The sequence below is a fragment of the Micromys minutus genome, assembly GCF_963924665.1.
Source record: "Micromys minutus genome assembly, chromosome: 3".
NCBI classification, from domain to species: Eukaryota; Metazoa; Chordata; class Mammalia; order Rodentia; family Muridae; genus Micromys; species Micromys minutus.
In genome coordinates this window covers 26,751,806-26,774,584 of record NC_137972.1, presented here as the reverse complement: position 1 = coordinate 26,774,584, position 22,779 = coordinate 26,751,806, and the positions used below count along the sequence as shown (strand labels likewise).

Here is a 22,779-nt window from a genome sequence, read left to right as displayed (position 1 = left end):
ATCTGAGGAAACATCAATATCAGATTCTTGCCAGGAACCACCAGACTGATCTCCAGAGTGGTTATACCAGCTTACAACACCACCAACAGTGGAGGAGTGTTCCTCTTTCTCCACATCCTCACCAGCATCTGCTGTCACCAGAGTTTTTTATTTTAGCCATTCTAACTGGTGTGAGGTGAAATCTCAGGGTTGTTTTGATTTGCATTTCCCTGATGACTAGGGATGTTGAGCATTTCTTTAGGTGCTTCTTAGCCATTTGATATTCCTCAGCTGAGAATTCTTTGTTTAGCTCTGTATCCCATTTTTAATAGAATTATTTGATTCTCTGGAGTTTAACTTTTTGAATTCTTTGTATATATTGGATACTAGCCCTCTATCAGATGTAGTACTGGTAAAGATCTTTTCCCAATCTGTTGGTTGCCATTTTGCCCTTTTGACAGTGTCCTTTGCCTTATAGAAGCTTTGCAATTTCATGAGGTTCCATTTGTCGATTCTTGATCTTAAAACATAAGCCATTGGTGTTCTCTTCAGGAAATTTTCCCCTGTGCCTATGTGTTCTAAGGTCTTCCCCCACTTTCTGTTCTATTAGTTTCAGTGTACCTGTTTTTATGTGGAGGTCTTTGATCCACTTGGACTTGAGCTTTGTACAGGAGATAAGAAAGAATCAATTTGCATTCTTCCGCATGCTGACCGCCAGTTGAACCAGCACCATTTGTTGAAGTGGCTGTCCTTTTTCCATTGAATGTTTTAACTTCCATTGTCAAAGATCAAATGACCATAGGTGTGTGGGTCCATTTTGGGTCTTCAATTCTATTCCATTGATCTACCTGTCTGGCTCTGTACCAATACCATGCCGTTTTTATCACAACTGATCTGTAATACAGTTTGAGTTCAGGGATGGTGATTCCCCTGTAAGTTTTTTTTTTTTTTTTTTTTTTTCTTTTATTAACAACTACTTTCAACAGGATAGAGGCCACATAATTTTCTTTGAAACAGCATTCCTGCTGACCTCTGAAGTTTCCTGTCAAGTTCAGAATGGCTCCTGTTTTGCAACCAGCTGTTACCATTAAGATAGATGATGATATATTTCCACAAGACTTATTTCAAGCGTTAGTAAGTAACTGATCATTATAACTAGATTGTATTATAAGGTAGAATAATCTACATAGTTCTAAGAAACATGTTTGTATTTATGATGCTTTTAAACCACTCAGCTTTCAGTTCAATAATCAGACACAAAATTCAGCTTAAGACTCAGAAGGGTAAGTAAAGAGGTGGAACGATGTGAAGAACTGTCCATAAATGGTTAAATGGAGCTGGTGAGATAGTTCAGATGATGAAAATACCAGCTGACAATTATGATGACCTGAATTCAATCCTCAAGATTGTATAGGGGAAGGACAAACTAGCATCCACAGACTGTCCTAGGCTCTTCCTTCACATGTATGCTTTCATGTGTGTTCCTCCCCATATACAAATTAATAAATGTAAAGAATTTTTAAAAACTTGAATGTAGCCTATTAAGCACACAATAAAAGTAGTAGTCTTTAAAACCTTAAAAACCTATTTCTGGGAGCTAAAGAGATGGCTCAGTGGTTAAGAACACTGACTGTTTTTCCAAAGATCCTGAGTTCAATTCCCAGCAACCACATGGTGGTTCACAATCATCTGTAATGGGATCTAATGCCTTCTTCTAGTGTGTCTGAAGAAAGCGACAGTGTACTCACATACAAAAAAATAAATAAATCTTAAAAAAAAACATTTTTAAGGCAGGAAAACATGAGACAAATATTGAAAACCCTAAATGTCAAAGTTACAAGCAACATTATCAACCAACCAAACCCTCCAGAGCTCCCAGGGACTAAAACACCAACCATTGAGCACTCATGGAGAGACCCATGGCTTCAGTTGCATATGTAGCAGAGGATAGCACTGTCTGGCATCAATGGGAGGAGAGGCCTTTGGTCCAGTGAAGGCTTGTTTTCCCAATGTAGGGGAATGTCATGACACTGAGGTCGAGTGGGTGATTGAAAGAGGAAGCACCTTCATGGAAGCAAGGGAAGGGGGAAGGGGGGTGGGAATAGGGGGGGAAAGGAGATATCATTTGAAATGTAAATACAGAGAATATCCAATAAAAAAGAAAAAACAGTTACCAACAAGGGACATAAATGTTATCCAAAAGGAAACAAAATCAAATTACAAAAAGATTTTCATATTAATGGGACATTAGACTACACAACATTATAATACTCTGAAAGTTTCTGAATTCATATATATTTATGTTTTACAAGCCACTTGCTTTTTCAGTTGAGGACCAGTAACAGAGTTTCTCAGGAGGGAAGCTATCCCATCAGATTCCCACTACTATGCCTATGCCACTGAACTCATTTTACCTGGTGTCATGGACTAGCTTTATGTCCATTTGACATTTGCTAGAGTCACTTGAGAAGAGAAACCCTCAACAGAAAATAAGCCCCATTTGTCTTGGGCAAGCCTGTAATCCACTTTCTTAATTACTGATCGATATTGAAGGGCCAAGCCACTATGGGTGATACCCCCCCTGGGCATTTGAACCTAGGGTGCTATAACAAAACAGGCTTAGACAAGCCAGGGGGGTGCAAGCCCGTAAGCAGCACTCCTTCATGGTCCCTGCATGGAGGGGCCTCCTGCCTCCAGATCCCTGCCCTGTTTGCGTTCCTAGCCTGACTTCCCTTACTGATGGACTGTGTTTTACCACAGAAAATGAAACATAACTAAGACATCCAGATAGTATTTGTCATTCTCTCACATACACAAGGGTAGGATGCTACAAACTTAGGTGTGATGGTATCTGTGGTAGGTTGATTTATAACCTCAAGTCACATTTTCAAGCTGCAAACCAAGATTACAACATTCATTTACTAAAGCTGTTCCTTCCATTCACAGCTCCTATCCTTCACTTATTCTTTATCTAATAAAAATCAAAAGCAAGCATACAGAGACCTGAGGGAAAATAAAGCAAGTAAAACAAAGGCCATGAGCAGCAATAGCAGAACCTCTCCAGTTACCTCAAGGCTGAGAAGGCCAGTCTGGCAGTGGAGTGCTACCATACCTACATGTATGCTGTTCACATCCACCATCACCTTTATAACTGCAGATGCTCCTTAAAAATGATATAAAATATTTTCTAATTGAGACATATTTGTGTTTCTCATTTACATCCAGGATGGGGTTTTTCACAGTCATATAACAAACACACATGTTGCATGTTTTGTCAGTCACACTTTCACTACATTATAAATGAATCATTCCTAAATTATTACTTCAGAGACTTCAAAGTCAACATGAGCTGATCCTTGCACAGTTATATTTTAGTCACTCTGAAAGTCTACGCACTTAGACTTGATGAAGTAGTTCTGAAGCACCGTCAACAGTCAGCGTGTACAGCTCACCTTAAACTACACTGGTTTTTACCTTGTGTTTACCCAGCAGCATTGCTAGTAGCTACATAAAATCGCAGACCTGTTTCTCAGCATTGGTCCTGGCTGATTCCTCTTGTGCCAGCACCATTTCCCGCTCTGCAGTTATCTGCACACTTTCTCTCAGTGCTTCTTCCAGCTCTTCAATCCTGTCATCCTTCTTACGGAGACTGTCCTGGAAAACGATGAAGACTCGATGAAGAAGGTTAATCAGTTACCTTGAGGAGTGCCTACTCGCCAAGGAAGAGCTATTATTAAGCATCCTTCTATTCAGAAGCAAATTGAGGCCAGAAAGATACCTCCATAGAGTAAAGAATTAAAGGAGGGAAGCGAGATAAAGAAGCTGAAGTCACTATGAAGAGCATAGGATTAAGTTAGTGAAGCGAGGCAGACACGATGGGTCTGCTCTCTGCAATAGAGAGGAAGCTACTGGTGTTAGACAGCATAAGCAAGAAGAGGTTAACTATTTAAAAATACAAAGCTATTTTTAAAAACTACCGCTTCAACTGGGCTGAAAGCCAGCCCTGGTGGAGCCTCTACTTAAGAGTCAGTAGTACAACACTAGTTCTCTTTGGGAAGTCACAGCTAGATGACAGACTCGATCTTCATAAAGACAATTTCTGAAAAACCTCTTTTTAAAAAGAAACATGCTTCCTAACATTTCAAAAATGAAACTTTCTCTTCTGAAAAAAACTACAAACAACTACACATACACATGAATGAATATGACTGGCTTGAATATGAATGAGCAATTTAGTTAAGCAAGTAATGCACTCTAGTAGGAGTTTATAATTTTCATCTATGTAGCAAAACTCTTATCAGTCTTTGGGATCTTGACAGTATAGCAGTAGGGAAGATAAAAGAAAAAGCCAAGAATGGAACCATGGATTTCTTAGACTATTCTAAAGTACTTTTCAATTTCTTAATGGAAGAAACAAAAACAAAGAAACAAACACCAAAGGATTTGAAACACAGCACTATATTCAATAGTTGCATCTTGTATTCAAATATGGAAATGAGTAACAAGGTCACCTGGATGTTAATAGAAAGAAGGATAAAAGCCAGCCCTTATCTCTTAGTCTCTGTCAACTGAATGAACTAAAGAACTGGAGCTAAAACCAGGCCTAGTAACTCCCACCTAAACAACAGCACTCACAAGGCTGTGGCAGGGGGCTGCCCATGAGTTCAAGGCCATCTTGGATTATACTATGAGGTGCAGACTCAAAAAAGATGAGAGAGGAGGAAAAAAAGAATAAGACGAAACTAAGAGGGCAAGAGGGTGTTTCATGTCAGTGGGCTGGGGATAGTGGTTTTTGGGTTCTGTATTTTAAAATAAAAGTAGAAAGCAACGGCAACAGAAGCAAAATCAAGTAACTGGGACTACCTCAGATAATAGCAATCTTTGCTTTATAGCAAACAATCAAAATAACAAACTATATATCTGGCAAGGGTTAATACTTGAAGATACGTAAGTACTGAACAGCAAGAGAACAATCCAGTTCATAATAAGGACAGGAGATACATAGATACCTTAAAAGAATGCATTAAAAAGCACACATAATTTTGAAAACAAACTCTTGAATGTCACTGATGACTATTAGTATAATAATAAATTAGAAACCACAAAGAGATATCCCAGTCCTTTCGGATTACTATAAAAAGACAAAGAGTGGGTACTCATGAGGATGTTGGCAGGGATAGTCTCTCTTGTACATTATGACAAACAGAACAGAGATTACTCAAAATATTAAAACTCAACTACTCTATGAATCAGCAATTCTACACCTAGATAATTAAATAAAAGAAAATTGGTGGGCTGCAGAAACATCTACTTGACCATCTACAGTATCACATAATGGCCCATAGCTAAACAGCAGCCAGGACACAGAATTAAACTAAATGTCTATCAATAGATAAATGGATAAAGAGAATTCCCTATATTCATGCCAGCAAGATGATTCAACCAGCAAAGCCAGATGACTGGAGTTCAATTCCCTAGAACAGATATGAAGAACAGTTTCTACAAAGTTGTCCTCTGACTTCCATATAAGCACATGGCATGTCACAAATGTCTCCACTTATCACACAGACATGTACAAAAACAACAATATTTTAAAAAATTAAAAAGTTCTCCATGCCAGCTTTACTCAGATTGTATGACTTCCTATTTTCCTCTTCTCTATCTTCCTGGTCCAGGCAACTGCCAAAATTTATGCCTTGCCTGATAGGGAACTGTTTTCAAACTCTAATAATAAAATCATCTTTAAGCTCAATTGTTTTACACTTATAAAAAATGAAAATGTGCTAATATACACAACAAGAATACTACCAAACAGCGAAAAGAGAGGGAGAGAGAGGGAGGGAGGGAGGTGGGGGAAGATCTTTGCTTCCCATGATGAAGATAACCCTAGAGGACGTCAAGTTAACTCAAATGTGCTAAGCACATTAAGCTACACTGAACATATGTATATGATGGTGGATAGAGGAGAACCATTTTGCCTTGCTTTGTTTTAATCTAAGGTAGTTAATCCACCAAGGGTTATTCCTGAACCTTGTCTTTTCTATTTGGGTGTTAGCTAATCATGTCAAATGGTGAAGTCAGGAACCCACAAATGAGATGAGACACAGTGACTATGTACATCAGGAATAAAGGACATAAAGTAGTCTATGTTGCTAATCCAGTTTGGGTTCTTGGATACACCTTTTGCAAAAGTGCATTCTTGCTAGAATATATTGGCTTTGTGTATTCTTTTATGGGACACCAGGAATATTTATTGATTACTGCTAAGAACTGGGGGCTTTTCTAGGATTTCAAACCCAACAAAAGTGTTCAGATTCTCTCCCTAAGGAGAGACATGTCTCTCTCCAACTGCAGTGACTTCCAGAGTTTCTTGTATACTACACCTTTTGGATCAGCAATGACCCCAGTATGGAAGGTTTCTCTACAATACAGCAAAGGGCCCAATGAGTAAAGACCACTGTAACCAGGCACATGTATAAATACGCCAAAGGTAAGAAATGCTATGGAGAACAGCAAAATATTTCTTTAGTTGTCAGGAAAGTCATTCTGGATGTTGAAACCTGTAAAGCATGAAATGTAGTGAGACCAGGATATGAAATCACCTATGAAGAGGAATGGAAAATGGGGTTTCGTGGGGCAGTAAGGAGAGGGAGACACTGAGACCATCAAACAACAACGGGAGAGGGAGAGGGAGAGGGAGAGGGAGAGGGAGAGGGAGAGAGAGAGAGGGAGAGAGAGAGGGAGAGAGAGAGGGAGAGAGAGAGGGAGAGAGAGAGGGAGAGAGAGAGGGAGAGAGAGAGGGAGAGAGAGAGGGAGAGGGAGAGGGAGAGGGAGAGAGAGAGGGAGAGAGAGAGGGAGAGAGAGAGGGAGAGAGAGAGGGAGAGAGAGAGGGAGAGAGAGAGGGAGAGAGAGAGAGAAAGAGAGAGAGAGAGAGAGAGAGAGAAAGAGAGAAAAAGAAAGAAAGAAAGAAAGAAAGAATGAATAAATGCTGCAAAACCTAGGTTTAATGCTCTATCTTCTCTCCCGGGCAGCTCCTCTCCTAACTGGGTCAAAATGCCACAGGTAGTTATTAACGTTTTAAATAAAAAACAAGTTGGTTTCTTATGGTTTTAAATTCTAGCCACTGATGGTCACAAACCCCCAATGACTTCAACCCACACCACGATCAAGTGAGACAAAATGGCCCATGGATTCCTTTTGTGGCACAACTTGAGCACTTGAACTGAGCAAAAGTCAAACAAGATTCAGATGACATTGCTTGGCATCTGCAGTTCTGATTTGTGTGATAGGATAATGGATTCATCTTTCTTATGTTGAAACCAAGAAATACTTTCCTATTTTGTTGCCTTGTTATTTTGGATCTATATGGTAACCTGAATCAGGTGACTTTTTAAGGGAAAGTGGATGACTATCCATATTTAATATGTGAAACTAATGAATCTCGTAGTGACTATCCAGATTTAATCTGTAAGATAATGAATCCCATAGGGACTTGTTCCTGATGAAGATTGGGCTAATTTTATCATGCAGTAGAATTTACCATAAGCAAGAAGTAACCATGTGGTTTGTTGTCATCTTGGTTAATGATTCCATCAAGATGGAAGCAACCATGTGATGTAGCTAACATCTTGGTTAATGATGTTATTAAGATGTAGACAGTCACATGACAGGGTGTCATCTTGGTTTTTAATATAATGAACATGACAAAGGCTGCATGAGTTCACTGGCATCTTGGTTAATGTAACCACATTTCATAAACCAAAATGGTAATAGCTATAAAACATCCCACTGCTAGTGGCCCTCTGTTTTATATAAAACGTCAGGCTTCTGTGGTGTTTTTTTATTTTATTTTAATTTGGACACCTTATTTTACATGGTTTATTTACAGATTTCTAGAGGGGACTTTGGGGTTTTCTCAGCATGTGCTCCCAACACTACCAGGTATCAATAATAGCTGATACCTTTAAATGGCTAGACTGAAAGCTCAGATATAGCTTTCTTCAGTCTAGAGCTGAGTTTTTGGAAAGCACAAATACCAATGGAAACCAAAGGAATAGATTGCCAGGTGATAGGCCAGCTGCTGCCAGCTGGAACCTACAATAGCTGGAAGCAAGGAGAAGTCACTCAGCTTGGGAAGGAGGCTTGAGATGTGGGGTGTTCTGTATCTTATTGGTTGTTCTGTGTGGTATCTACACATTTTTCTAAAGTTGAAATAGAGCATTCTTTTCCTTCTCAAAACTCCTCTATTCTAGACCTGTTGCCTGCTTTTATTTCTGCCCTCCCAAGCCTTTTGTTTTCACTTTTTCCTTACAAGGAAAAGAACAGGCTGATGCCACCCCTTTCCAGTGTCTTTAGGTTTTATTGTTTTATGTTTTTTTTTTTTAGATTACAAGACTAAATGTGATGAAGGTGTGTATTATAAGGTGACTTTTCTATCACGGATGCCTAACAGACACAAAGAGACACTCACCCAAGCACTACAATGGTGAACCCATCTGAGAAGTGTGATGTGGTTTACAGGGATCACTTAAAGGGAATATTAAAGCTTTGAACCACAAATAATCAGAAATCTTCCTACCATTATACATTATACATAATACATTATACATATATTATACATTCCTGTAATGCATAACCATTACATTGTCCTAAAACTTGATCTCTTGTTAGGAGGGAGAGTACTTCCTAAGTTTTTCAGGCTGTGGGTCTGCATGCCAACTGTGGGTCCAGGCTTCCAAGCACTTGATCATACCAAATCCAGTCAGGGAGGATCTCAGGTTAGAAAGCAAAGGCAGATACTTCTGACAGTTTGTTCTTCCATCACCGGCACTGAATTTCACTTCTTGGTTGTCAACTTGACTAGGGTGTAGGAATCTTAAAACCCAAACAACTGGGTATTCTTGAGTGATTTTTTTTCTTGATTGAATCATTTGAGGTGGGAAGACTGGGTTACACCATCAAAAAGAAGAAAGTGTTTCCTTTTTGCTTGCTTGCTTTCCTCTCACTGGCAATTTCAACTATGTATCCTTGATATCAAAACCTACTTCTTTAGGATTCTACTGTAGGCTAGTTAAGATATCTAACTTCATGAACTGAACTCTTGGGCTTTTTGTCAAGAGATGCCATTGATGAACTTGCCAACCACGGCTTGCTGGTAAGCCATTCTAATAAATCCCAGATGGCCCTTATGTCCTATTATAATCTGGACCAGACGTCATACATCATGTCTTGTGCTTTCCTCTACTACTCACACAGGCCAGCCTCAACAAGCACTACACGAAGGTATGAACACCAGAAACTGGAAGCAACTTGAAACCTAATTGGAAGACAGTTATCACAGTACAAGCATAGCCCGAGGGTAGCTTGAAACTCTCAACCCTACAGCCTTAGCTTCATTTGTCCAGGGTGCTGGAATTCTAATAGTGGGTCACCATACCTAGATCTAAAATTGCAAAACAGTGATTTTAAATGTTCTTATTGCAAATAAGCAAGGATCCATAACATGCACATATGGTAAACAGCAGACTACACCACCTAAACAGAAAAATTGTTATTTCTTTGTTAAAAATAAAACAAACAAACAAAACAAAGTGTGGGCTAAATTTTCACTGTTGTTTAACTTTTTGGTGAGGCTGGGCTGTAAGAGGTCTTCACAGTGCTAGGCAAGTGAACCACCACTGAGCTACACTCCAAGCCTGGAGTTAGTTATTGTAATAGCACCAAGGTCTTAGAGAAATGATTAAGTTGAGGATAAGGGAGGATAAGGGAAGGAAAGAGAATAAAAGGGGAAAGCCCCATGGGACAAGCACAAAGCTCTACAAAGCTACCAAGAACATGGAAGAAATCGTGTAATAATTCCAAACACTTGACCCAGGGCACTATCTGCTGTTCATTTGCAACTGGTTTTACTCACTCATCAGAATTAACAGATATCACCAGTTCCTACTACTAGTTGCCAACTACACTTATACAGAAAGGCAAATAAGATACTTACAGAGCAAAGGCCATAACTTTGTGTCAACTTTATGAGAGATGCAGAAGAAAGAGTTGAAAGCTATCAATGAATTCCTCAGTTCCTTTTTCTAAAGAAGTCTCCATATTCAGAGGAGATTAAGTCAAATACTGTGGCAGCTTAACTGGAAGTTTACTTGAGCAAGTCAATAGAGTGCTAGATCCTTTAGCAATTCCCTTGCATAATTCACTAATAGTCTCTCTAGAATCTAAATGTTGCTTCTTGATGCTATGCCCTGGCAAGTTGCAAAAAAGGAGAAATTCTAAACAGGTACTTCTGCCTCCTTCCAAACTAACAGCCACCTTTGTTTACAGCTGCAATATTAACCTGTTGGACAGGCATGTGGAAATACTAGTTGAAGCTGAGCAAAAAAAGTAAATACAGTTTTCCACTCTAGACCTAACAAAAGTTCTGCCCAGAATGAGTCAGGCTTTTACATTCCACAGAAAAGCCTGGATTCCTCTTTCAAAAATGGGAGAATTTTAGATGCCATTTTCTTCCACTAGACTTAAAAAAATAAGTTTCTTCAATCAAGAAAGAGACAAATTTGTACCTAACTGGATTCCCTAACTACCTCTCTCCCCTGTCACCCAGCCACTAAAGACTTTATTAAAACTGACTCAGGAATAAATTTGTATCAGTTCTAGCCTTTGTCTTCTTTATTTCTATTTTATTTATGTAAAACAGCATGAAAGGAAAAAAAATTAGCCCCCATTCCCACCAAAGGCATCTATTTTTCTTTACAATTACAATTTCAAATCCCTATTTTCTTTTACAGTGCAGGTCAAAACTGAATTTTATAAAAGTTGTTAAGATTCCAGCTTCCCACTGCCTTTCTCTTGAATTAGATGTTCAGTGAGGAAAGTAAAAGAAAAAAAGTAGTAACCAACACAAAAATTTGTTTTACCTTTTAATACTTTTTTCAAACTAAAAGAAGAATACAATAATACAGGAACATAAAAAAACCTAACAATTATGCTATTATTAAATTTTCCCCTTTGGGAATAGGAAGGGGGCCAGTTCATTCAGGAAGAAGGCCAGTTCAGACAGGAACAGGGCCAGCTCAGGTAGGAAGAGGAGCAATTTAGGCAGGGAGGGCCAATTCAGACAAGAAGAGGGTTGAGGCAGGAAGAGGGCAAATACAAGTAGGAAGAAGGGCAATTAATCCGAGCAATTTGGGGTGACTTGGAGATTAAGAAGCACTGATATCTCACCAGATTATGTACAGGGTAATAATAAGCAAGATTAAAAACTTGATTATTTGTGCTGTCAACTTCAGTTTGGCTGAAACAGACGTAAGTCACTATCTGTAATGCTGAGCTAGCTGCCTTAGATTCTCAGAAAAGAACCTTGTAGGACAGACCAGATGAAAACAATCATCCACTAGGCATAGAGCTGGCCAAGAGAGGAAAAGTGATTGTCTTATTAGAATCATATTGTTCCAAACAAGCAAGACAGCCTTTAAAAACTTGCAAAACCAGAATGAGAATAGAACCAACCCAACCACAACATGGTCCAGATGCTAGTGATGCACTTCCAGCTCATCTGCCCTCATTCTTCTCTACTCACATTCATGTCAACATCCCGAAGGAGGACCTGATGAGGGGTCTATAAACCTCTTCTTTTGTTCCTTGTAATATGGCCACACTAAAGATATCTCTTTTTTCTTTGTTTTCCTAAAAAGCTCAGGGGTGGGGTAGGGGTAACAACTTGTATTAAAGATTGTGTGAACATGGAGAGTTGAAGTGTCCTCACTCCAGAATCAAGTTACCTTGGGCTGTCTTTATTCCTTGAAGTAACCACTGTTTGCAAATCCCTGTGTTTGACCTAGCATCCTTTCAACTAAAAGCATTAGGTTCATTCAATTCAAAAGCTAAGAATGTCACCACGATCCAAAACTTCTAGGATAGCGTTCTACATTTTGCTGTAACCTGCCGTCCAGACCAATGAGTCTGGCAAGTGTACTAATTTATGATTTCTATGGTTGTCATAAATACCCATATAAGCACTGCCACAGTACAACATATTATCAGGGGTATCCATGATCCTTGGCAATAATCATTCATATTGGGCTCACAATAATGCTATTACCTTTGAATGTGAACCATGTTTTGGTGCCCAAAAAGAGGCTATATAATGACCCACTTCCACCAGAGGATTACCATTACCAAAGGATCCACCTGGACTACCATTAGATATCAGCACAGGTTCTCCGTGCCCAGTGTCTGTGCTGTCTCCATGTAAGTCCTCTCTGGAGCCTGGACTTCCCCTTTGGCTTGGATGAAGTGCGCTGGTTTATTGTGAGCTGGCTACTGAATATCCTCTTACTTGGTTCAGTCAGGATATTTGTCAACAGCGCTTGGACTCCTGGTCCTGCCACTCACTATCTAACTATATATTTTCTGTCTCAACTTTCTTATGTACCACACTACCTTTTAGTTTAGATCACAAACAAGCACAAGACATTAAATCTACATACCAAGCTTTACCTGTTCCTTCCAGAACAACAGGTCAAAAATGTTACATGAACTCCCCAGGACATCCAAACTAGCTCTTAGGGATGGCAGGCAACAAAACCTGTTTCTGGGTCGGGGAGAAATGTACCACCTGTCACAGCCCGGCAAGCATACATAAGGGGTGAGCACTCAGGGTCTTGAGCTCCCTTATGTTTTGACAAATATACAAGGTAAAAGCCACACACTGTGGAAAGAACCAACTTTTAGGGTGTACTTTTAGAGAGCTACTTATATACACAAAGTAGCCAGAACAAATATTTATTAAAGTAGGGAGCAGAAATTCAAGAAAGGGAAAATGTTAGAGGGAAAAAACATTATTTGGTACTCCAGCTGTTTTTATCTTTGATAATTATGGTAATTTGTAAATATCTGAAAAGAAAATGGGAAACATTTGGGATTTCCAAGTTGGTTAGTTGACATAATTGTTCTTCCTATGGGGTTGCAATCCCCCTCAGTTCCTTCAGTCCTTCCCCTATGGGACCTCATGAAACTGAAATGGCAAAGGACACTGTCACTAGGACAAAATGGCAACCTACAGATACTAACCCCACATCCAGAAAAGGGCTAATATCCAAAATATACAAAGAACTCGAGAAGTTAGACTCAAAACAAGAACAAAAACAAATAACCCATTTTTAAAAAATGGAGTACAGAGCTAAACAGAGAATCCTCAACAGAGGAATCTTGAATGACTGAGAAGCACCTAAAGAAATGTTCATCATCTTAGTCATCAGAAAAATGCAAATAAAAATAACACTGAGACTCCACCTCACACCAGTCAGAATGGCTAAGATCAAAAACTCAAATAATATACATGCTTGATGAGGATTTGGAGAAAGAGAAACACTCCTCCAGCGTTGGTGGGATTGCAAGCTGGTACAATCACTCTAGAAATTAGTCTGGCAGTTCCTCAGAAAACTGGAACTAGTTCTACCTATTCCCAAAGGATGCTAAACCATATCACAAGGAGATGTGCTAAACTATGTTCATAGCAGACTTATTTGTAATAGCCAAAGGTTATAAACAACCCAGATATTCCTCAAATGAAGGATGTATACAAATAATGTGGTTCATTTATACATTGGAATATTATCCAGCTATTAAAAAAGAGGACATCATCAATTTTGTGGATAAATGGATGGAACTAAGAAATATCATCCTGAGTGAGGTATTAAGACCCAAAAGGACATACACAGTATGCACTCATTGATAAATGAATATTAGCCAAAACATTAAGAATACCCATGATACACCCCACATGGTAAGAAGCTTAACAAGAAGGACCAAGTGTGGATCCCTCAAACCCACTTAGAAGGTAGAACAAAATAATCATGGGAGGCAAAGGGAGGAAGGAACCTGGGTGGGAGAGGGAAGGGGTAGGGAAGAGGAGAGGCAGAACCAGATATAGGAGGGAAACAAGAGAGACACTCAGAGGGCCAGGAGAATGAATCAAAATATGCAGTAGTGGGGGTAGGGGTGGGGGAAACCGCTAGAAAGTCCCAGAGACCTAGGAAATTAAAGGCTCCCAGGACTCAATGGGTATAACATTAGCTGAAATGCCCAACAGTGGGGAGATAGAACCTGAAAAGACCACCTCCAGTAGATAGACATGGACCCCAGTTGAGGCAGGACCCTACCCATCTTTAAAAATTTTCACCCAGAATTGTTCCTTTCTAAAGGAAATTCAGGGACAAAAATGGAACTGACAGTAAGGCCACCCAGTGACTGGCTCGACTTGGGATCTATCCCATGCGTGCACACCAAACCCTGACACTATTACTGATGCCAAGAAGTGCTTGCAAAAAGGAACCTAGTATGGCTGTCTTCTGAGAGGCTCTAACAGCAACTGAATGAGATAAATGCAGATATTTACAGCCAACCATTGGATTGAGGTCGGGGACCCATTTTCTTTAAGATCATTTTCAAAATAAACTTCTAGATTTCTCTATCATCCTCTCATCTAACTCTTTTTGCTGTCTCCACTGACTTATCTCACGGGCACTGCAACTGTTGAAAATGGACCTGTTCTTTTTCCCAGGCAATCTCAAATAACTATCATTATCAGACTCTGTCATCTTATTTATCACCATTATACACTCAAATATCTGGGCCAAGAACCTAGAGTAACCCCTCTCGTGCCCATCCTTAGGTGTACACTGCTCTCTCCCCTACCGGCCTTCTATCACTCACTCACATTCCCACTACCACACCACAGCCCTACTAGAATGAGGTCCTGGAAAGGAAGGATTTGCTCTGTTTTGTCTGTCACTCAATACTGCACACACAGACTCCACTCATTCATTTTACTTCAGTGCTGTCTAAAACCAAACTGGATCTTGTCATCCTTCCACTGAAAACCCACTGTGGTCAGTGACCTCTATGATGTGATCCTCTCATGTGCACCCTATCTTACTTACTACGGTCTGGACACACGGCTCTCACCCTGAGAACGACCTTTACTCTACTCTCTACATTTGAGTAACTCTAATATCTGGGCAGTCGTTTCCAGGGGGGCACTTCCTAGATTTGGTGTCTAACTATCAGAGTTGTCCGCTTACTTTCATGCATTGCTGCCTTTGTATCCTCCCCTATGCTGCAATAAAACATCTAACAGAAACAGCATGAAGGAAACAATTCATCTTGGCTCCTAGTTGAGCCACAATGTAGTCAAGATACAGAAAGGGACAAAGAACTTGAAGCAGATGGTCAAACTCCATCCATAAGCAATCAAACAGCAATCAATGCATGCTAGTGCTCCGTTCATTTCTCCACCTTACATCCCCCACCCAGCCAATGGCCCTGCCCATAGTTAAGTACAACTGTCAAGGAAATAAGTCAGTGAATATCTTAATTTTTATTTTACTCAGGATTATTGGTGGTAAAAGAAACTCCCCCAATAAAAATTTTCCATTCATCAGATTCACATTTTGAAAAGGAAAAACTGCCAATATGAAGCTTTGGCAAGGGTGAAGGAAACTGATAAGGTACACTTTCAGAAGCTAGAATAGCTGAGGAAAAAATTTTGTAAGAACTGTAAGCAGCAAATGTATGAATGAGAAGCAAGGGGGAAGAAAGATGCCCACTGAACAACTTATATCCACAATGAAGTCACTATAAAGCCTAAAACAGCATCTAGACAGTCCTCCTCATCTCTACAGTCAAAACTTTGTGATTCCCAACTGTGCCGTGCACACTACACCATACCTAAGGAAAGCTGAGAGGACAGAACAGCAAGGTGGTGGCAGCTTAGCTGCCATCAAGGGTTCTGAGCATCTCTAAAACCTAAAGCTTTCTAAAGTATGATGCCCATGAGAAACAAGGCCATGCTACAGAAAAAGGCGATACCACATTAAAATAACCGCTGAGTCAGTCAGGGAGCTGGGGCATTATACTGCTTTAGCGCCTCTTCACTCAATTCACCAAATGCTTTAGGCCTAACTTAAATACTTAGAATCTAATTGGCATTCACACTACAGTTGCTATTATTATGATTAGGCCTAGTTTAATTAAATTGTGAATAATTGTGCTCTTGTTGCTCTCCAAGAGGAGCTGGGTTTGACTCAGCACCCCCATGGCAGCTCACAACCATCTGTAACTCAAGCTGCATAGAATGTGAAGCTCTCTTCTGACTTCCACGGTCAAGGGGTGCAGATGTAATGCAGGAAAACACTCATATCCATAACAACATAAAAATCACACCTTTAAAAAATAGAAAGAGGGGGCTGGAGAGATGGCTCAGTGATTAGGAGCACTGGCTGCTCTTCCAAAGGACCCTATGTTCAATTCTCAGTGCCCACAAAGTAATCTCACAGCTATACATATCAGGAGGTTTGCTACCCTCTGAGGGCACCAGACATACAAAAGTGGTGGACATACATGCAGGCAAAAGACATATACATGTAAAATTATAATGATAATAATAATTATTACTATTTACTGTTGTAAAATAATAATTTTAAAACTTTAAAAGAAAAAATAGGAGGAAAAAATGAAGTCAGGAGTGGAGGAGATAGACCCACCTACACAAACCAAAATTGCCAACACACTTTAATGAATGGAACTGCTAGACAGCTGTACAAACGATCCTGAAGTTCTATTGTAACACACTCATTGGACTGACATTGAACTTACCAATTAAGTGTGATCAACTTGAAGCAAGATGACTCCTATGCTGAGGTATCCTCACATAGCTGTAGAATTAAACTTGCCTTTTTTGTAAAATGTAAAAGCCATTCCTTTTTTTGCTAAACAGGGAGTCTAAGGGGAAGGCAAGGCAGCGAGCAGGGTTAGAAGAGAAAAGAGGAGGATACAGAGGCAGAGCAAACAGCAGACAGTGGAGGACCAGATCGTGGCGTGCACTCAGCCGTGGGCTCTGACCTGCAGTTGCTGAGAGCTGTCACTGAGACTGTCCTCCCTTCTCCGGGCCTCCTCCAGCATCTGCGCACTCTTCTTTTTCTCCACCTGTTCCTTGTGCTTCAGATTTGCTACCTTCTTATTCTGGTCTTTCACTTGCCTGTTGATGGAAAAAGGAAGACAAAGATTTTCATGTATGCACAGGAGGCATATGTTTATTTATATGCTTGCCTGACAAGGAGTAGCTGAAGAGCAACAAGAATCTCCCAATGCAAATTCTTTTCAAAAATTCCAATTTTTTCCTGTCCAAAGGTCACAAACTATGCACAATAATAATGCTGCAGGTTTTTAATGGAAGTGTATTTTAGCACACACAATGAAATTATCAAGCAAAGGAATGAAACAGGAGGGTGTAGAATACAGACGCATTCTCTTGACATCAACATACTGAAATATTAGTTGGCTAATTAAGGTAAGATCTTGGAACACCTTAACAATCATATGCTTATTGAATACTTCAAATACTCAGTAGGCAATGTCTACTGCATGTGTGGATGACAATAACGACAGAAGCAGCTAGGAACTTAGGAGAAGAAACAGAATACTCTCCTTTTGATACTCTCTGCATGATTCTGTATCTCCATACACTGTCACTCCATCCTCCACCATGTGTCATCTAAAATACATTCCATTCAATTTTAAGTTTAAAATGGCCTTCCTCTTGTGAAGTCTGCTACTCATGCTTACAATCTCAGTATCTGCAAGGGTGAGGAAGGATAGCTGGGATTTTAAGGCCGGCCTAAGCTACATAATGAGCTGCCAGTCTCAAGATGCAGAATAAGAACTGTTTCCAAACAAATAACATGAAAATCCCTTTCTTACATGTCATCCCATACCCACTAGATGGCTTCATTAGTTTACACATTTTTAATTTTATAAGATTTCCCAAGAAATGACTACTTGTTTTCAATATGTCATCTGAGACTCAGAGTTATCAGTGAAAATGGCATGGACTTTTTTTAATCCCTCAAGTTCTACTATAATATCAAATGATGGATAGAATCTTCTACCCCATTCTTGAAGTAATGGACAACTTTCTTGCTATGACAAACAATGCTTCTCAGTATAAAGTGGCAGAACTATGAAAGAGTTTGTCCAAAGGATAGAAATTTAAAAATTTCTCTAATAGAAAATGCCTGATTATCTGTCACATATCACCATATCAACTAACACTTAGCACTATGTAAACACAATATCTTAAGTGTAGGACCTTTTATAGGGTGGGCTGGAATGCTGACATGAAACCCAGGGCCCTGCACACATGCTCAGGTAAGCCTCTATCAGTGCTCTACAGCCTCAGCCCAGCCAATTAAAGTTCTGAAAGGCGGCCTCTTGGTCATCTCCTTCCTATAGTCCGCGGCTTTTCCTCTTTCCACCACTATCAGTCAACTAAACATGTTTCTTCCATCGATTAGGACACTTCTGTCTTATTTTGTTTTTGTTGTATGTTTGTTTAATTTATTCTTCTCTCATATATTACATCAAGACTGCAATTTCCCCCCTTTTCTCCTCTGAATCCCCACACCCCCACCTCCTTTTTACACCTCCCTTTCCCTTAAGAAAGGGGCAGATCTCCCAGAGATATTGACCAAACACAGTATATCCCATTGCAATAAGACTAGGCATATCCCCTTACATTAAGGGCAGACAAGGCAACCTTCAGGAAGGAAAGGATTCCCAAAAGCAAGAAGAAGAGTTAGAGACAGCCCTGCTCTCACAAACTCATCAAGCTATACAACCATAACATATGCAGAGGGCCTAGGTCAGACCCATACAGGGTTCTCTGTGAGTCCCTATCAGATTCTGTGGCTTTCCTTGTGGGTGTCCTTGACACCTCTGGCTCCTACAATCCTTCCTCTCCCTCTTTCACAGGATTCCATGAGCTCTGCCTAATATTCGGCTGTGGGTTTCTTCATCTGTTCCTATTAGTTGCTGGATAAAGCTTTTCTGGGGTGGGTGGGTCTCTCTGTCTCTATGCATGCATGCATGAGTGTGTGTGTGTGTGTGTGTGTGTGTGTGTAATGGCAGACCTCTTAAATGTTGTCTAAATATTTTCTCCAACATGTGAGCTATTTCACTAACTGCTTTATGATGCATTTGTATTTAGCCACCATTGGATCACAATAGACAGCATACAAAGTCCCTGTATTTAGATTCAATTAGTTCTGACAAAGGTGCTAGGAAAACACAGAAGGGAAAGATTGATTTCTTCAGTGAACAGTGCTGAAAAACTGGATCTACATTAAAAACAATGGGCTTGAGCCCATATTTTCACATTATATATAAAAATTAACTCAAGCCATAACAAAGATGTAAATGTGAAACCAAAAACTACCAGAAGAAAACGTAAAGAAAAGAATTCCATAACAATAAGCAATGCAATTTTTTTGTAACAAAAGTACTCTCTGAGAAGCAAAGAGATTCAAACTAAAATATTGATGCATGTCAAACCAAAGGAAAGAGGATCTTATAGACAGAATGGCAGAAAATAAGCCGGGTAAGGGGTTGATATAAAAACTAAAACAACAACCACCACTCATTCCACTAAGAGGAAAGGATACTGAAGGATGGTGCACGTGCGCTAGCTATAGCTACATGGAGGCTGAAGAATCACATGACTACAAGACCAGTCCAAACAAGACACAAACACAACCAACTAGAGAAGGTGGGGATGGGGGCTGGGGGGAGTGGTAAATGAGCAAAAGACTTCACATTTTACAAAAATGCAAAACACCAATTTTTATATGGGGAAAGTACTCAACAGACAAAGGAATAACTATATCTACATAGGAAAACATTCAACATTACAAAAAACGCAAATCAAATCTACAAGATAGCACCTCTCGTAATATACCATCTCTTATAATAACTATAGTAAAAAAAGACAACAGATATCAAGTGTTGGTGAGGATGTGAACAAAACAGAATCCTGGTACGCTGAAATAACCATTACAGAAATTTTAATGGCAGTTCTTCAAAAACTCTAAAGCACCACATGAACACCCTAGAGGCTGAGATGGAAGAACAGACCACAAGCTTGAGGCCCGTCTGGTTTATACAGTGAATCTCAGGTCAGTTTCTACTATATAGTAAGACCTTCTCTTAAAGGCAAACTTAAGCAAAACCAACAAGCCAATATATCCTTTAAAACAGAACTGTGCAGGCCTGCCATCCCAGCTGAGCAGGAAGGATCACAATTCAGAGCCGGCCAGACAACAGAGTGAGTTCAAGGTCAGACAGGACAGCTTAGTGTGACTCAGCTTCAAAATAAGAAGTAGGCCCATCACCACGCCACCATGGGTAGGAGAGAGCTTATAAGGCCCATCCCCTTTGTGGAGCTGAGTGTGAGTACTTGATGTCTGTTGAGGAACAAGGAGTCCAGAGGAAATGGTGAATTAGTGTGATAGATTTGTCCACACTACTGAAAAGACGGTGACGATTCACTTTGTATTTGCAGATGCCTGCTACAGACAATGCAATAAAAACATTAACCAAATGAAATAAAAATAACGTTCACATTTGATTTTCCAACTTCATAATTTTGTTTTAGCATTTCCAAAATATAGATTGGGAGCTTCACGTTAGAAAAGTCAAAGAATAAATTAATTTATTAAGAATAGATTCGTTTTTATGAGTCACAGATTATTTTCAACATTCTTCTTAGACTTTTCTCATCCTATATACATAAATCCCTTTCGCTTTTTATCTAAGAGTTATTCCAGATGGCGCTGGCAGCTAGTGATGTCTGTAGCAAGACCTGCTGATTGAAGGCACTGTGACACACAAAATAAAAAAAACCCACTTAAAACCACTAGAGTAGTTTTTTGTTAAAGGCATACATCACAAGCTAAATATCTGGTCCAATCAAAGCTGGTTTACTTTTCAACACTTTTAAAAATCATAATTATATCTTAAAGTTAAAAAAAATAAATTCACTCCTTACAACACAGAATTAGGTCACAGTTTTGAATTTCAGAACAAAACTTTAAGAATCCACTGCTCACAATCTAATCTTCCCTATACCTCATTTATTTGTGTTTTTACAAATACTTAGTTTGATTTGCAAAATACTGGATATAACATTCATATGACTTTATTAATTCAAGAGTATAATAAAATTGTTGCAACACAGAGCGTGTACCCAAACATGACTGTGCATGTACACGCAAGGAAAATTTTAAAAGATCAAGGTGTCTATTTTTGTCTTTATGAGTCTTTTCCTTGATTTTCTAAACCAAAAATTTTAAACTTCTTTTTAACAATAAGATAGCTACATCTTAATGGTAGGATACAATCCACATTCTATACGTGGTTCCCACGTGCATTATAGTTTGTGTGCATTGCTGTTACATTCTAAAGACTAAGAATGACCATTACCTGGCATCTTTCTCCACTGACTTTCCTGCCTTGGCTTGTGTGTGTGAGGAATGTGAGTGGATGTAGGCATAGTATATTCACAAGGTCACTGCAACTGAGGAGAGCACAGTGAGTTTCTTGCCTCGATAAACACACTTTTCACTTATTTTCTTAGTATGGAACATATAAGAAAATATAAAAAAAATGTTAGTAAAATAGAAGGCATTTTTAGAATATATATGTAGACATATATATTATAAAATATCAGAACTGTGGAATAGAGATTTTTTTTCATTTTTCCCCTACAAAATTGTTTTACTTAAATCTAAGAATATGAGAAAATCTAAACATGTTAGGAAAATCCATAATGTACTCAGAAAAAAAAAATCCAATCGTTTTGTAAGAATTAAAAAAAAAAAAAAAAAAAAGACTTCGGTTGTGCTTGGATGAACCTGTGTTAAATTTAGGTAAATGTCTATCTTATATCATTTTTCAAGCAGGGGAGAAGTGATTTATCATATTAATATGATATCCTGTATTAAAAGTCACAAGTGATCATTTCCCAGGATGACAATACACAGTGAGACAATCACTGACAGACATGACTCTGCACCATCACACGATGGGAGCAAACAGAAGCCTAAGAAGGGAGAAAACAAAGAGATGGAGAAAATGTTCATTTATTCTCCATGGTCCCTGGCACCAAAAAATTTATAAGATGATGATTTCCTAAACTGTAGTCTGCATATTAGTGAGGGCTGTGCCCCTATATTTGTTATTACTGCCCTAACCCCTACCACTTAAAACTTACTTAACCTGGTGAATGTGGCTTCTGAGAACCAGCAAGATGGCTTAGCAAATACAGATGCTTGCCACCAAGCCTGACAAACGAAATTCAATTCCTGAGACACAGGTGATGGAGGGAAAGAACCCCTTTTACAAATTGGCCTCTTAGCTGCACACAATCCATTGTGACATGAGTGCTAAAGTACACACACACCACCCTCACATACACACTCGTGTGTGCTTTTGCAGAGTCTAAAGCCAAAATTGGATAAACTGACATAATTCTGGCCACAGTTTTTTGCAGTATTAAATCTCTGGAAATCAATACATACAGCATGTATGATCATTTCGGTTCGTGCAGAAAAAAAAAAAAAAAAACCTTTATGAACATTCAGCATTCTTATAATAAGATAGTGGATGAGAAACTAAAAACAGAAGGAGATGCCTCACGTAATAAAGCCTATGTGCATGTCAATCACTCAGCCATTTCTGGAAGCAAGCCAATTTGTTCCCAGGAAATGAACTTTTAATATACTGCTGAATGTGGTTTTAAGAATTTTACTGAGAATTTTTGTATTCATGTTCAATAAAGGAAATTGCTCTATAATTTTATTTTCTTAAAACCATTCTCTATCTGTGTGTGTCTACGCATGCACACCCGCCTACAATGGTGCAGAGGTAGAACTCAGAAGGCAACTTCTGAAAGCTGGTTTTCTA

The 22,779-nt window shown here is 39.2% G+C and overlaps 1 protein-coding gene across 1 annotated transcript in view; it reads right to left on the bottom strand.

Moving 5' to 3' along the window:
- Positions 1-22,779, bottom strand: part of ERC1 (ELKS/RAB6-interacting/CAST family member 1) — a 282,059-nt gene that overhangs the window by 122,636 nt on the left and 136,644 nt on the right. Inside the window, exons 13-14 of the mRNA XM_080914840.1 lie at positions 16,885-17,020; positions 3,502-3,633 (exon numbers count right to left, since the gene is read on the bottom strand). Coding sequence (XP_080770966.1) covers positions 3,502-3,633; positions 16,885-17,020 — 268 coding nt within the window. The remainder of the gene's footprint in view (positions 1-3,501; positions 3,634-16,884; positions 17,021-22,779) is intronic.